This window comes from Rhincodon typus, chromosome 17 (genome assembly GCF_021869965.1).
Source record: "Rhincodon typus isolate 14 chromosome 17, sRhiTyp1.1, whole genome shotgun sequence".
Lineage (NCBI taxonomy): Eukaryota > Metazoa > Chordata > Chondrichthyes > Orectolobiformes > Rhincodontidae > Rhincodon > Rhincodon typus.
In genome coordinates this window covers 48,881,057-48,897,033 of record NC_063348.1, presented here as the reverse complement: position 1 = coordinate 48,897,033, position 15,977 = coordinate 48,881,057, and the positions used below count along the sequence as shown (strand labels likewise).

The window sequence follows — 15,977 nt, the reverse complement described above, 5'->3', positions numbered from 1 at the left end:
CACACATCTCTTCAAGCAGATTGCACAGTTTGAGTGCCAGTCCAGAACTTGAGCCCACAGTCTGCACAGATGATCCCACTTCAAAGCAGCAATAATACAATATTGCAGCTTTGGGTGATGCTGTTCTGCTTTTCAGCAAAAAAAATTAAGTATTAGCAACCTGCTCAGGTGGCATAAAAGATCTCATAACACAATTTGAAGAGCAGCAAGTCAGTAAATCAGCCTTTCCTCAAACATCACCAAAAGCACAGTCAAACTCCCCACTGATTTGCACCAGCACTGGCAGGACATCACTGACAAGTTCATTGCTAAGACCATGAGACATAGGAGCAGAAATTAGGCCATTCGGCCCATCGAGTCTGCTCCACCATTCAATCATGGCTGATAAGTTCCTCAACCCCATTCTCCTGCTTTCTTCCCGTAACCCTTGATCCCCTTGATAATCAAGAACCTGTCTATCTCAGTCTTAAATGTACTCAATGACCTGGCCTCCACAGCCTTCTGTGGCAGTGAATTCCATAGATTCACCACTCTCTGGCTGAAGAAGTTTCTCCTTATCTCCATTCTAAAGATCTTCCCTTTACTCTAAGGCTGTGCCCTCGGGTCCTAGACTCTCCTACCAATGGAAGCATCTTCCCAACATCCACTCTGTCCTGGCCATTCAGTCTATGTCAGAGTACACAATACTGATGATACAAAGACAGTTTACTCGATCTGAAGCTCTTTAGGATTTTGAGGGTGCAGTAAGGTGCTGAACACCTCCACATTTGTTTGATTGTTCTGAATTGCTGGCGATGCAGATCTACAGAAGCGACGCACTGCCCAGAGTGTACAGGAAAATAAATATCAGCTCAAAGAATCTCAGGTCTGGTCTTGGTGCATCTTCAGCGACTGGCACAGAAAAACTACTTGCACTAATCTTAGACAAGTTATATATAGTCAAGCATGCCAATAAGTATTAAGAAATTCCAAAAATGATTTTGATGCAAATCTTCCAATCTCTGGAAGAGAGACTAGGTGCACACTAAAATGCACATATGAACCCTGCAGAGATCATAAAGAACTCATTTCCATGGAAATTCCCAGGAGGTTTCAAATTCCGACAGGCAAATCCCTAACCTCCAGGCTTCAGACAGCACCTTCCAAACCCACTAGAAGGACAAGGGCAGCAGATATATGGGAACACCACCACCTCCAAGTTCCCCTCCAAGTCACTCACCATCCTCAGTTGGAAATATATCACCATTCCATCACTGTCGCTGGGTCAAAATCCTGGAATTCCCTCCCTAATAGCATTGTGGGTCAACCCACGGCAGGAGGACTGCAGCAGTTCAAGAAGGCAGCTCACCACAACCTTCAAGGGCAACTAGGGATGGGCAAGAAATGTTGGCCAGCCGGCGATGCCCACATCCCTTAAATGAATAGAGAAAAAAAAAACTCTGCAAATGTCTCTGACGAGGAGTTAAAGTCAGAGACTTCAGTTCCATGGCACTTACCTGGATAAAGAGAAACCAAAACTCCAAATGTAACTGCATAGCTGCTCCTTCAATCACTCACACTGACTACTCCCCCAACCATCACTCATGTAAAGTACCATCCCACCTACTCACTCTTTCATTGAGTAACATCCCAACTAGATCTTAAGTTTACCAAACTGTAGCTAGTGCCGCACGAAAAGAGTATGCCCTATCTCCCCCATTGATCACTCCCGGTCCAACTCTACACCATTGCAATGGAGCTCATAGGGGCACAGTGCACTGCAGTGCATTTCTGGTGAAGCTAGATGCAGAAGGTTCCAGAAGAAATGTGAAGCAGCATAGAGTCAAAGGGAAATGTCTGAGCAAAGCTGCACTCTATTGACAATTGCCTCTCCTCAGAAGATCTGGTCCATTTAATTTGAACACAGTTCTTATATTCAACTGAACATTAACAATTTACCAAAAGCCATTTTTTGCAATTATAATATTGCAAATATTTTTTAGATTACGATTATAGAGAACAAATATTTAGCTTTCAATGAGTTATAGGTCAACCACCATTGACAGTCCATTGATAATGAAACTAATTTGCTGACACAATGTTGATACATTTCACAAACAGCAGGCATTGACAAAAAATGTAGGGAATACTGAGCTGCAGTGATAGATGAGAAATAAGAAAAATGGCATTGCACAACAATTACAACAATGTACAACAGTTTGTCCCATTCATAGCCAGTGGAGTAAAACTGCCTCTTTTTAAAACAAATGTTAGCAGTTTCCAAGGGCTCTTAATTTTCTATCATTACTTTACATATGATGGTACTTGACTTGAATGGAATTGTTCAGGAGGGGACAGACTTTTGAGAGCCTCAAAGCACCCCCAAGCCTATCATTGTTTTAAGAAGCAATTCATCCAATGTCCAGGTTGTTCATATAGATATCAACTGCAGTAGCTTTAACTAAAATTAGATGGCACCATTTTAAAGCATACATGTTAATATTTGATTTAATGAAATCATCATATTTAGCTTTAATGGGTTGGAGATTAATTATCTTCTGTAAACAATCTTTTGACAATTAATCTGATTTTGCCAATGCATTTGTTCATTTTAATAAACGAATTAACATTCCCATATCATTACATACTTTGCAAAAAAGCTTCTTGGTGATTTTTTTTGGTTAAAAGCAAAAAGTAATGGAAAGTTTTTGAAAATTTGTCAGGTCTACAATCTTGGAATCACAACAGCTTGGGGAACACAGCAACTATATGTTCCCACACCCTCACAGCCTGACCCTACTTCCCAAATAGTAATGTGTTATTGTGACAAAGATGACAGGGTCCCTATCCCATCGCTCAGTGTAGCCACGGAATGGTCAAATTAAAGAATACTCAACCCTAAAGGTTTACAGTTCATTTTTTTCCTTTTCAAAAAAAGAGCTTTTAACCACATTGGTTTGTAAGATCAACATTTGAAGAGGCCATGGTTATTACTGTTATAACATAAAAAGCTAATTTAAAAGTTGTTCTTAAGAACTATCAAGGCAGTTACTTGTCACCTCATGTTTCCCTGACAGAATGAAGGGTCAGCCAGATATGGGTTTAAAGTCATGTCATCCATCTACCAGGCAAAAGCTGGCACCCTGCCTGCTTTGAAGAACATTAATAAACCAGCTGAGTTTTTACAACAATCTATCAACTCGTCCAGTGACTTTCTGGTGTCACATCACAAGTTACTAGATCTTGTTAAATTACAAAATTTGTTCAGTTTCCACTGTGAAGCTTGAACTTTCAGCTGAAGGGATGTTCATCTACAGCAATACCCACTCAACCACCACTACCATTTAGACTAAAGCAAGGTTTAGAATAGAGAAAGAAAGTATCTCTAAAGTTATTGAAGTGAAATAGGGAGTTACGCCGAGAATTCAGCGGCTAGTTTGCAATACAGTGACACCATGGATTCAATTCCTGTAGCAGCCGAGTCACCACAAGTTCAGCTTTCTTCAAGACAGCAAATGGGATTTTTTTATTCATTCGTGCTGTTAAGAACGACGTTCCAGGATTTTGACCCAGCAACAGTCAAGGAACAGTGAGTGACTTGGAGGGGAATTTGCAGGTGATGGTGTTACATGAATCTGCTCCTCTTGTCCTTCTAGGTGGTGAAGGTTGTAAATCATGAAGGAGTTTACAAAAGCAGCCTTCATTAACTAATGCAGTACATCTTGCTGATGCACATACTGCTCCCACTGTTCATCCATGGTGAAAGGAGTGAATACTGAAGGTGGTGGATAAAAGACAAAACCTGGCTTTAAGGTTTCATTCAAAATAGAGGGCTCTCAGACTGCAGCAATACATTGTTTGCTCCTCTTCTAATCATAGAGAGCCCATTAGATCTATCATCCCCAGTGCTGAATTTTTGTAGAACCATCCAACTCCTGTTCTTTCTCTTTAACCCTGTCATTTCCACCCCCTTCACTCCTGACAATTATTCATCTACTGCTCTTCTGAAAGTTCTTACTGGAACAGATTCCTCCACTCTTTCAGACAAAACATTCCAGATCACAACAACTTGCTGCATAAAAAATATTTCACGTTATCTCACCTCTGCTGTGCAAAATAATTTTTTCCAATTTATTGCATCAGACCCATTCATGATTTGGATACCTATTTCAAATCTTCGAATGACATTGCTTGCTCTAAAAGGTGATCAACTCTAGCTTGGTGAAATCTCCACCTGAAGTCCCACTCAATTGGCACCATTTTTGTAAAAATCTTATCTGCACCTTGTGCAAGGCCTGGGGACCTCTCCCAAAGTGCGATGCCCAGGCCAGCATTTTTGGAAGGTTCAGCATAACCTATTTGCTATTTGTACAGAATTGTTGCATTAATAAAGAATCCCAAAGGTTTTTTCTCCCCCAAAAGAAACACACAGTCTTCTAAAACAGTCTAGTCACCTTCAAAGATCAAGACACAGAAGTCTCTCTGTTCCTGCATCTGCTTCTTCATTTCCGTAGCCACTAGGTTAGCACAGATTTTCTATCTAACACTCCAAACAGGGAGATTCGATCTCACCCTTCCAGAATCAGAAGCTAGAGAGTGTTACCAAAGAGCCACAGCCAACACCAGTCAATTGAAACAGAAACAAATTGCTGGAGAAACTCAGCAGGTCTGACAGCACCTGTAGAGAGAAAGCAAAGCTAACATTTGGGTGCGGTAGCCCTTCCTCAGAACTGCTGGCAGCTAGGAAAATGTGAATTGACCAGCCAATTGAAGCCTTTTCACTTTTAGGGTTTCACATCAGTTACATTATAGGATTCATCAGAACAAATTTAAAACCACATCTTTCCAAAATGTAACAAGTGCAAATCTATCTTTGTGCTGTATGTCTCACATCATATTTATAGAGAATCATCATATTTATAGAGAATCAACCTCTTCAGGCACATTATGAGACACCCCTGTGGCAGGTAGGACATGATTCTGGACCTCGTAGTCCAGAAGTAGAGACATTACCACAGTGACACTGGAGCCCCCTTCCTCACACCAAGGTCACCTCATCAGTACATCATTTAATAGGACATTTGCGCATCAAAGCATTATCCTGAAACAAAAAGCACAGCTTAGGACATCTGTTCTAATATATGACAGTCTATCAAATCAGTGAAATATCTTGTGTTATAGTTACAGTAACTTATGTAAAACTAGTACCTGTGATTAAGGCAGATAAAGTTTCTCTCAAACAAAAATAAGCTCTTGGCTCATGTTCACCTCACTCCAGTCACTTTACAGATGACATGGTTTATTTCTCTACAGTGCCATAGGCTACTAAATAAATAATCTTCTTTCTTTAGGCTTCTTGTGCTTGGGAGAAAAAAAACATTGAAACAAATACAGCATTTTTCAGTTCAGCCTTAAACACGTATAACGTGTGTCAGCACTTGAAATAAGTGGTGTAATTTATTACTTTGTGATTTGATGAACATACTCAGTAAACAAACAGCAGCAATTGCCATTCGCTGTGCCAAGTTTTCCTGTGATTTAAGGCAATGCACTGTCCTCAGCTATGAGATACCATACACAACAACGTGCATTCATAAAGCATGTTTAATCATGAAAAACACCCGCTTCACAGAGGTGTAATGACAAAAATTGACAAGATGCCAAATAAGAAGAGGTGATTAAAACCTTGCTCAGAAGTATAGTATTACATAGAAACTGCAGCACAGAAACAGCTCACTTGGCTTGACAGGTGCTCAGAGAGCCTTAAAGGTGGATAGAAAGATGGAGTAAAGGATAGGAAAAATTTTGTCACAAGTGGGGTAAAGTCGCAGCTTTAGGACCAGATGGGGATCTTGTGGGCGGGTACCATTCTGCAGAGGGACAGTAACCGAATTGGACAGATAGAGTTGTGAAAAGATAGAAACAAGTACAGGAAACGACAAAATATTTAACAGTTGAGGGGAAAAGGAGGTCGGAGACGCAGTGAGAGTTGGCAAGACAAAAAAAGCATCAAAAAAAGTGGTTTTGAAATAAAAAGGAAACAGAAACTGAGGAGAGGGAACCAGGTAATACATTCTCTAGTGAGGTGGAAAGAAAGCAAGTTGGGTATTTGGTGGTTTGACAGCAAAGGCATCAAGATAGCAGGATGTGGACCTCAAAGATGTCAGTGAAGTCACAGAAATATGAGGGCTCACGACTAGGGCAATGAGGTAACTTGGCTCCAATGGCAAGGGCAGCATGTGGTCCAGACAACTGAAAGGAAGATCGCAAACACTGTACATTCTCATTTCATACCAGAGCTTTAGAAATGGTTTGCTACACATATCTTTTCTTGTTCCACAATAGCAATATGTAATGCTTGCAGTCCACTAAAATAACCACATCCCATTGCCATCCAATGGAATGGACTGAATGCATACTATTTCTATAAAAAAGTTAAAAGAAAAATCAACCTGTCCAGGGATGTTACCACAAACCTCTGGAGCAGGTGAGACTTGAACTCCTGGCTCAAAAGGTAGGGATACTATCACTGCAAAAGAGCCCTGTATACCATTTCTAAAAACAGACGTACAGAACAATTGTCAGCTGTGGTTCAATTAGTGACACACATTAAGTTCTAGGTTCAAAGCCCACTTCAGGGCTAAAGCATAAAAATCAAACTTTACACTCCACAGCACTACCGAGGAAGCACTGCATTATTGCTGGTACTCTCTCTCAGACGAAATGTTAAGCCAAAATACTGTTTGCCTGCTCAGTTAAATAGAAGATATTATGACATAATATTTTAAAAGAATATGGGAGTTATTCTTGGTGTCCAGGCCAAAATTTGCCCCTCATACCAACTTTAGAAAAACAAAACTGTGCACGAGTGTACCAAGCATAAATAAGCCGCTTCTTTCTACAGTACCACATCAACCACATTTTAAAGACTGCAAAGTTATTTAAGGTGTCGATGGTCCTGAAAAGTGCTACATAAATGCAAGTCTTTTCTTTGAAGAGAAAATTTCTTTCATATGCAAAACTGATGAAACTGCTCCAGCAAAAGGAGATGTAAAACTAATTAAAAGAGGCTTTGACAGTACTCACTTAAGTTCAGTTGCAAGGAAACTCCATTTCTAATTATCCTACGTACACATATTCAATGAATAATTATTTTGTAGCCAGCCATTATTCCCTTGTTGTTCCATGCTAGCTGTCATTTAAAAGTCGAAATGATTCAAACGTATAAAAGGCTACACAACTAGCATAAATAATTAGGATGCCTCTTCTGGAAAATCACCTGAAAAGTTATTTCAAGCATCAATGGAAATGCTTCTTGGGTGTTGCAGGCTGACATACTATTTTCCCTGCCCCAATATCAAAGTATGTAACTGAGCAACAATGGGAATCTCCATGAAACAACTCATTAATACACGTTTAGCAAACTTATCTCGAGTAAAACCATCTGCTGAAGTTGTTCCTTGAAGGGATCAAAGATTCTTTATCTCATTGCACAACCTATTCCTCTTTTTAAAATCAATAACTTTCTGGTGAACTCCAACAAACTAGAGGTAATGCAGGATGAATTGTGCTTTTACAGTCAGAGAAGTTTTAGCAGAGTGTCTAGCTTTTGGCAATAAACAAACATAGTATTGCCTGAAGCCACATTATCAGTATTTTGGGTGGTCTCCGCTATAATAACAGTGTCTAATGAAAGTCAGCATGTACATAATAGATCACTTTCATGTTCCATGATTTTCAACCAAAATAATGCTCAAACTCTGTTTCTTCATTAAAGATTACAACTAATCAAAGCAGTTTCTGAAACAATCCTCTTGCTTGAATGGAGAGATCTCCAGCTTAGTACTTTTAACTCTTCCCATACCAGTAACATCTCCATTTTACAAGTCAAGAAAATCCCCGAAGAGCATAGTTATCACTAAATGAAGACACTTTAATGACTATGGTTACAGTGCTAAAACAAAGACTATAAAAGTCTTCAGACCAGTAATCCCAGGTATTAATGGTTGTATCTACAGTTACCCATGAAGCCAAACTTTCTGAATTGAGGAAAGTTTCCTAAGCTCCTTGCCACAAGCACTTGGGGAACTTCCAGGCACCAGAATGTTGAATCTCATGGCGGTGTCTAGTGCCAGAAAGACATAGTACCAATCTCCCCTGCACCCCGTAAGCACCAGTGATTTCCAAAGCCTCCAGAATTCACACAATAATCCTGACTTCTACTCCTCAGGTGGCCCCATAAACACCAACAGGGAGCCATTCACATTCCCCCTGTCAGCAATGTCCACATGTGGAACTGCTGTCTTCAGAAGAGCCATACAAGGAGATGGCCAGATCCTGCCCAGCTTCTAGCTGTTCTTGTCATTGCGCATTACAGTAATGGTGGAACATAGATGAAAAGGGACACGGATTTTCAAGGTTGAAATGAGAGCTACATATGCTTTATTGGATTGAATGTTTAACAAGTTGAAAGTACAAGAATGTTATGTATGACAGATTTTATCCCTAATGACATCATACATAGATGTGGATGGGCTATGCTAAATTGTCCATAGTGTCCAGGGGTGTGCAGGCTAGGTGGATTAGCCATAGTAAATGCAGGGTTACAGGACTGCATCAGGACTGGGTCTGGATGGGATGCTGTTCAGAGGATCAGTGCAGACTTGACGGGCTGAATGGCCACTTTTTGCAGTGTAGGGATTCAATAATTCTACAATGCATTACCTCATCCAGAATCCACCCACATTATATCCAAATCACAAAAGCAGAACTAGGTCCCTATTCTGTAAGGATCTGCTTTCCACTTCCAGAATAGACTTATATTTATATGAGTGTAACACGTAAATTGTTCATTTATCAGAAGCAACAGCACTTCAGATTTGATGACACTTTGTGCCTCAGATAGAGGTATTTTGGGAACTGAGCAACTATCTGAACAAAACTTTTCATTGAACCATGGATAACCATTAGATAAAACAATTTTTCATCTCCTAACCTTGCTTCTCTGCACTGGGTCTAACTGTAAAACTGAAACAGCAATGTTTAAACTCCCTACAAGTCTTTGAGCCTCCCTTCTTCCTCTTACTCTGGATCTTTTCATTGTCTGCACCATTCCAGTTAAAAATTGCAGTCATCAGCATATTTCCAAGAGCCCTGCTACGACAGTCTTTGAGTCAAACTCCAGAGATATCCAACAGCAGCTCTGATTCACTTGTCTCCCGATGGTTGTTTCAGTTTCTCCCCAGCACTTCGATCAAAACTAGGATTTTGTCAGCTATAGCATCCTGAGTAACAACGTACTTGCTACACTTGAGAGCATGATACCATTACACCGGTTTCCTACCTAAGTCAGGGAGCTTATATTCTGATGTAATCATTTCTTCACAAATGTCTCCAAAATAGCAGTAATGTAGCTCTAGCAGCTTTTATATGTCATGTATGCATAAAGCCATTCCAAGAGAATTTTGCCCTGCACTTAATCCAGGAATATTTTGGATTACAAAGGTGGAAAAAATGCATTGTTGTCCAGGTTTTAAAATATCAGAAGGACCCAGGTGCATAGAACATGATTCACAGAAAAATCAAAATTCAGTTACAGTAAGCAGTTCAGAAGAAAAATGGTGTGTTGGATTTTATACATTGAAATGTGGAAGTAGATTAGCCTTACTACAATAGTAAAGAGATTTGGTGAAGCCGCTCTTGGAGTACAGCATGCAGTTTTGATTGTTTTATCCAAGGAAGGGTATACTAAAAAGCTTGCTCAACTGGCTCTTAAAATGAATGGATTGCCCTGAGTGAAGAGATTGAGTGAGTTAGGCCTATATTCCCTGGAGTTTATAAGAAAGAGATGATCTAATGGAAACACATTCTCAAGGGGCTTGACAGTGTCCATGTTGAGTAAATGATTCCCTGCGTCGGGGAGTTGAGAACAGTCTCAGCCTCAGAACAAAAGGTCGACAGGAAAAGACACTTCTTCCTCTGATGGGTCATTAATCTTCGTAATTCTCACCCCCAGAGAGTTTGCAGATCCTCAGACATTGGGTTTAATCACAAAAGACGTCAATAGACTTTGGGGTACTAACAGCATTGAGGATCAGAGGATTGTTTGGGAGGCTAGGACTGAAGTGAAAACTCAACTGTGATCTTGTTGAATGATGGAACAGGATCAAAAGGGCCTAATAGCTCCTATTCCTCAAGTTCGTATTTCAGCCAGATGACTGACAATGTTGAAAATATCTTGCTATCCTTACTAATGTAATTAAGATTCAGGCAGGATGTCGAACAATTTGTAAATTATCGCTGACACAAGTCATAGAATCTAGTAATGCAGTTTAGTAGAAAATGATGTGACGACACCACCTCATTATTCTAGGCCCCCAAGCTAATTCAAGACAGGGAGAGAAAACTATAGTAGCAGCTGTTGTCAAGTCAGCAAAACACTCACTGACGGTAAATTTATTGACAGCTCTACACAATCTGCTTGAGTGTGGTGCTTACACTGTTCTCTTCCATTTCCTCCAACTATGCTTTTTCTCCCAAGAGCCGTAACACACTTATCTGTTTCCACAGACAGCACTGGCTCTTTGCGACCTCAATCATTGTGGCCAATTTCCAGTTCGGTGAGAGAATAGTGTCAGCCAGGTATTTACCCAGAAGGAAAGAAACAGTAATACTTGGAATGGACCATACTGATCATACTAGAGCTCCATTTTGAGGTATACATGACGAGTCAGACTATGTATCATTTGCGAGTTTTATTGATGTTTAGCAAACGCATGACAAACCATATTCTATCCTCATTCAATCTGCTCTCCACTTATGGAGGCTGGTTATGAGCTCACCGTATATCAATTTCGAAGCAAAGATCCAACTGATTAGTGCTCACCCTTCCCCAGTCTAATAAACAGTGGTGCTTATTGCCACCTAGGCTGAGAATGGCGAGATCAGAAATGTTGATACTCAATTCCACCCCCACAGTCCTTGAAACTCATTTGTAGGCAGAATATGTGGGGGGAAAATAATAAACTTCTTTGACAAATTAATTCAGTTATCTGTGATAAATAATATATTGAATAGACCTCTAAACATCCAAAATTTTACCAATTCCTATTACACATTCTGCGTATTTCGCAAATGAAACAAAAGCAGTAAACTTGAGAATTACGTACACTGGTCCATCTTGTCTTCTAGATTTTCATCCTAACTGACCTGTTCAGATATATTATGACATATCTCTGAAGCAGCTGGGACTTGAACCTGGGCCTGCTTTGCTCAGAGGTAGGGACACTGCCACTGCACCACAAGAGCCCTCCTAATGTATCTTGTGTAGCTAAAAAATGGAACTCTAGCACATTAATTTCCAAACAATACTGTTTCTTCTTTATTTCGTTTTTCCTAAGTCAATTTGGGCTTGATGCATTAACTGTTTCTCTCTGCACATATGCTGCCAGGCTTGCTGAGTTTCTCCAGCATTTTCTGTTTTATTACTGACCTTTCCCCCTGAGAAGTAATCAATTTCTGCTTTGGCGGCTCGATGGTTCAGTGGTTAGCACTCACAGCTCCACGGACCTGGGTTTGATTCCAGTCTCAGGTGACTGCCTGTGTGGAGTTTGCACATTCTCCCCATGTCTGCGTGGATTTCCTCCCACAGTCCAAAGATGTACAGGTTAGGTGGATTGGCCATGCTAAATTGCCCCATAATGTTCAGGCATGTGTAGCTTAGGTGGGTTATAGGGGGATGAGTCTGGTTGGGATGCTCTGAGGGTCAGTGTGGACTTGTTGGACCGAAGGGCCTGTTTCCACACTGTACGGATTCTATTATCTATGAACACCCTGATGGTTGAGTTTCATAAACCAATGGTCACTTGAGTACTGTGGAAGGGTCATTCAACCCAAAACATTAACTCTGATTTCTCTCCACAGATGCTGCCTGATCTGCTGAGCTTTTCCAGCAACTTGTTTTTGTTTCTGATTGAAAGCATCAGCAGCTCTTTTGGTTTTCACTTGCAAACCTCTTGATTAAGATTGCGTTGATGGGCCAAAGGGCCTCTTCCTGTGCTGTTGTTCTCTGTGGCCAGCTGGGACAGAATAAATAAACTGGTTCCCAACAGAAGCTCTGACAGAATGAAGCTAAAAGATGAGTCCACAACAAAGACAGTGTACACATAAGGAGGTAACAAGATGTAGAGCTGGAGGAACACAGCAGGCAGGTAGCAGCAGAGGAGCAGGAAAGCTGACGGTTCGGGTCTGGACCCTTCTTCAGAAATGTACACCAACTGTTTACCCAGTGCAAGGTGAGGTTGGGGGAAGAGGGGGTGGAGGAGGAAACAGAATTCTGCAGGGTCTGAATACCCACCCTGATAACATGTTCAAACAACTCTCCTGCCAAAAAGACAACACCCCTTGGAAAAGTGAAATCGACATCGGTCTGAAACGTGACCATTTGTTTGTTTCCGTTCGGGACTCGAAGTTGATCTTGCTGCTGCCGATTGTGTGGGGGTGAGGACCACGGCGCTGGTCTCAGGAGTGATCCCGGGGTGTTTTTTAAATAAATAAAAAAGGGAAGGCGGCAGTAGCAGCTCCAGGCTGTCCACTCGGTGGCGGCAGGAGAAAGGAAGGCAGAAGAGAGAGGGTTTGAAACTGTTCAGGAACAAGACACAGCAACGTGGGCAGAGGCTGGCGCCGGAGAGGAGCTGCTTTTAGAGCAGCTTGGCACCACCAGCCCCCGCCCCCAACACAGACAGACACTTCCCCACCTCCCCCGTGTGCCCTCTTAAAACCACAGTCCTCGGTTAAAAACACCCCTTTCCTGTTGCAAGGGTAACATTTAACAGGTTGAGACACAACATTCAACAAATGCCAATACTAATCAGCAAACCCACTGAGAACCAAGGCATGAGGCAAAAATATAAATGAGTAACACAGATAGGTTTCATGTTTGAGAGATATTGGAACCATTTAGCGTTAAGGAAAAAAAAATGCTATTTTAAAAACAGAAACAGCGCAGCCAACCGGGTGATGGAACAATTGGGAGGGGGCGAGATTTAATAGGGGTTGGTAGTAGCCCCTCAGAGCCAGCGGGTACCAGGCACCTCAGGACCCCTACAAGACAGAGCGCCTCTTTTCCCTGTGCCCCAGACCCAGCCATCTCTCTGTACATACACTCTCCCCACCCCACCACACCACACAAAGCTAACCCCCCCACCCCCCAAAGCATAGCAGTTGCACTGCCTGCCGTTCCTAGAGATTGCTGGCGCTGCTGTTATACTTCCTGCACTGTCTCTCACTAACGAAAAGGAGGAATTTCGGCAGAACTGACGATCGTAACGATCTGAATGCGAGGGGTTCGATACCCAGAAATGTCCTGGATTTTCCATCTTTTAAAAAAAACCGTTAAAACTCTACCTAAACTTGCTGGGTGTCCAGAGTGACCTGGTATTTCTACAACTGCAAGTTGAAGCTGCTAATGTGTGAGAGTGAGAGTGTGTTAATGTCACCCATCAGCATTAAAAACATTCCTCTGAACAGTTCAGCGCCCTGTAAACGCGTTCCGCTGCAGCACATTCCCTGTGTTTCCAAGAGTGTTTTAATCATCACAAACCAGAAGACTGGGTAATTATAGCACTCGGACGGAAATGATCGAGTCCAATTTCCCCCAACATCACCTCCCTCCCCCCCCGCCACCGCCGGCTCCGCTCAGACAAAGCCAAAAGCAATGGAGAAGTTTTTAATTAAGAAAAGCGCACAGCCTTATTCCGCATGGCTCCCCACTCGAGCTGCAAACGCGATGGTATTCCAGATAATGACTTTCGAAAAGCAGTGTCCTCACTCGTCCTGCGGTGTTCCGTGTTGCTGCAATCCTTTGTCTAACAACAGATAAAGACTGAACTGGCGCCTGCATATTTTAATCGTGTTGTTAAGGAAGAAGAGGCTAAATTACCCCAGAGTCTGCTGCCTCGGGAAGAGACAGAGGGAGAGAATTGTATCTGATTGTCAATAGGGAGAGAGGGGTAGAACTGAAACGGGATAGGGTCTTCTTAAATAAAAACAACTCACCTTGCACAACTACAACAGGACAAATGTGAACGAACCCGGTTTTAAGAAGCAAAATATATGAGTATTGATTTGGGGAAGGGGGGGAGAAAGATAGAATATGATAGTTCAGCTGTCACTCAGACAAGAACGCTGCAAACAATCTGAGCAGGCTGCAGAACTTTGTCCCATACACACACACACACACACACAGAGGGCACTTTGGTCTTTAACTAGGTTGGTGGTGGGGGGGGCGGAATGAGCTGTAAGTCAGGCTGACCTCCCCCGCCACCAACACCCCATGCTTCAGGGCTGGGATTTTTTTAAATGCGGGGATCAGCTCTGGGTATAAAAATCCTTGGAGGGGCAACATTGCAAGCGGGCACATGGCTCGGCAGAACAAGTTTTCTGTCCTTAGCATTTTACAGTTCGAGTTAAATCTCACCGAGGCATTCCACCCACCAGCGCACTTTCTTCATGCATACTGACAAATATACAGAAAATTAACCTTTTGTGGGGTTTGCAACGTATTTTTTTCTTACGTGGAGAGCCTGTTCAAAAAAAAGACGACCAGTTTTATTCAGTAAAGATTGTTTTGACTAGAGAGGACAAACACAAATACACACACACACACACACACAGAGTTCCGCCTCCCGTCTGCAGCACAGCGTTCTCATTCCGAATGCATACCAGCTCTGATCGCGGCTGCTGTTAGAACATGCAAGGTGTTGAAAACCTACAGCCCAGAAAATGAACTTTGCTGCCTCGCTATTTTGTTGGAGGCTGCCTGAATATGCACAGCTCTCTCTCAGGGCTCCCTCACACACACACACACACCCCTCCCCAAATCCGTCCTGATTTTTTCGCCGTATTTTTTTAAATTAATGTACAAAACTCCAAGACAAAGAAACCCGAGCGTACGTTTCCAAACTTATACTGAGTTCGCTCTGCTGCTCAATGTGGACTCGTCACACCGAGACTCATTTTTTATCACCCGCCCGCATCCAGAGTGTCCGCAAGAGTTACATAGGAAAAGTTGAAAAGCGAATGTTAAGTGACATTTATCCAGGTCCAAATCAATACATCGTATTCTATACAGACAAGGTGAGAGAAGGTATCATTCCCATCCTGGGCTCTCCCATGGACCTCACTCATTGTTGCTCAGCCAGTTTGTAAACTCCCCCTCTCTTTCACTCCAAAACCCCCCTTTAAACACACTGGAGAGAGAATGAAAGAATGCTCACAGACAAGAAAGATCTTACCTTGGGTTGGAGGCACAGTAACAACCAGGAAGCCAAATAGCAGCGTGACACGCTGCATTCTGATCTTGCCTCACTCCTGGAGATTTGTGTCGATTTAACCAGAACTACTTAAAAATTATTTTATATGTATTTATTATGAGAAAGGAACAAAATGTCTAATTTTTTTGGAAAAAATAAAAGCAAAGCCTCGGCAGACGGAGAGATGGTCAGATCATGGTTAGCTGCGCCGGGGCTCCTGGTTAAAGTGTTCCCCTTTAGCTCTGTGTAAGATGAAAGTTGAGTGCGCCGCAGTTTAACATGACGCCAATGTGCCTGCTCACTCCGGCTTTGCGAGCATTTCACCCATGCACTGGCAAAAAAAAGGAGCATGGAGTGCACCACTCCATCCACAGGGGATGGGGGGAGACAGCAGGAGAGTTCACAAACTGCTGGCAAAAGCAGGGAATCGTCAATGTCCCCGCACCACAACTCTGAATACTTTTATAAACACTCCAAGCTTCTGGGTGAGGCCAGCGGTTGCTATAGGGAGGCGCATGCAATTTTCTGTGTCAGTCGCCAACTGGTACTCCCCCGTCCGCCCCAAGTCGCTTGTTGAATGTGGGGAGCCTTCCCATCCCTAACTTGCTTCGGTCAGTCCCATTGGCAAAAGCTGGACGGACACAGGAGATAAGTCAAAACGTTTGGGGACATTTCACACTTCATTCA

General features: G+C 42.3%; 1 protein-coding gene across 2 annotated transcripts in view; it reads right to left on the bottom strand.

The window, feature by feature from the left end:
• lrp4 (low density lipoprotein receptor-related protein 4) overlaps positions 1-15,707 on the bottom strand; it is a 359,208-nt gene extending 343,501 nt beyond the window's left edge. For both annotated transcript variants that reach the window (XM_048607192.1, XM_048607193.1), the window contains exon 1: positions 15,273-15,707. In XM_048607192.1, coding sequence (XP_048463149.1) covers positions 15,273-15,330 — 58 coding nt within the window. In that variant the 5' untranslated portion in view covers positions 15,331-15,707. The remainder of the gene's footprint in view (positions 1-15,272) is intronic.
• Positions 15,708-15,977: the final 270 nt, after the last annotated feature.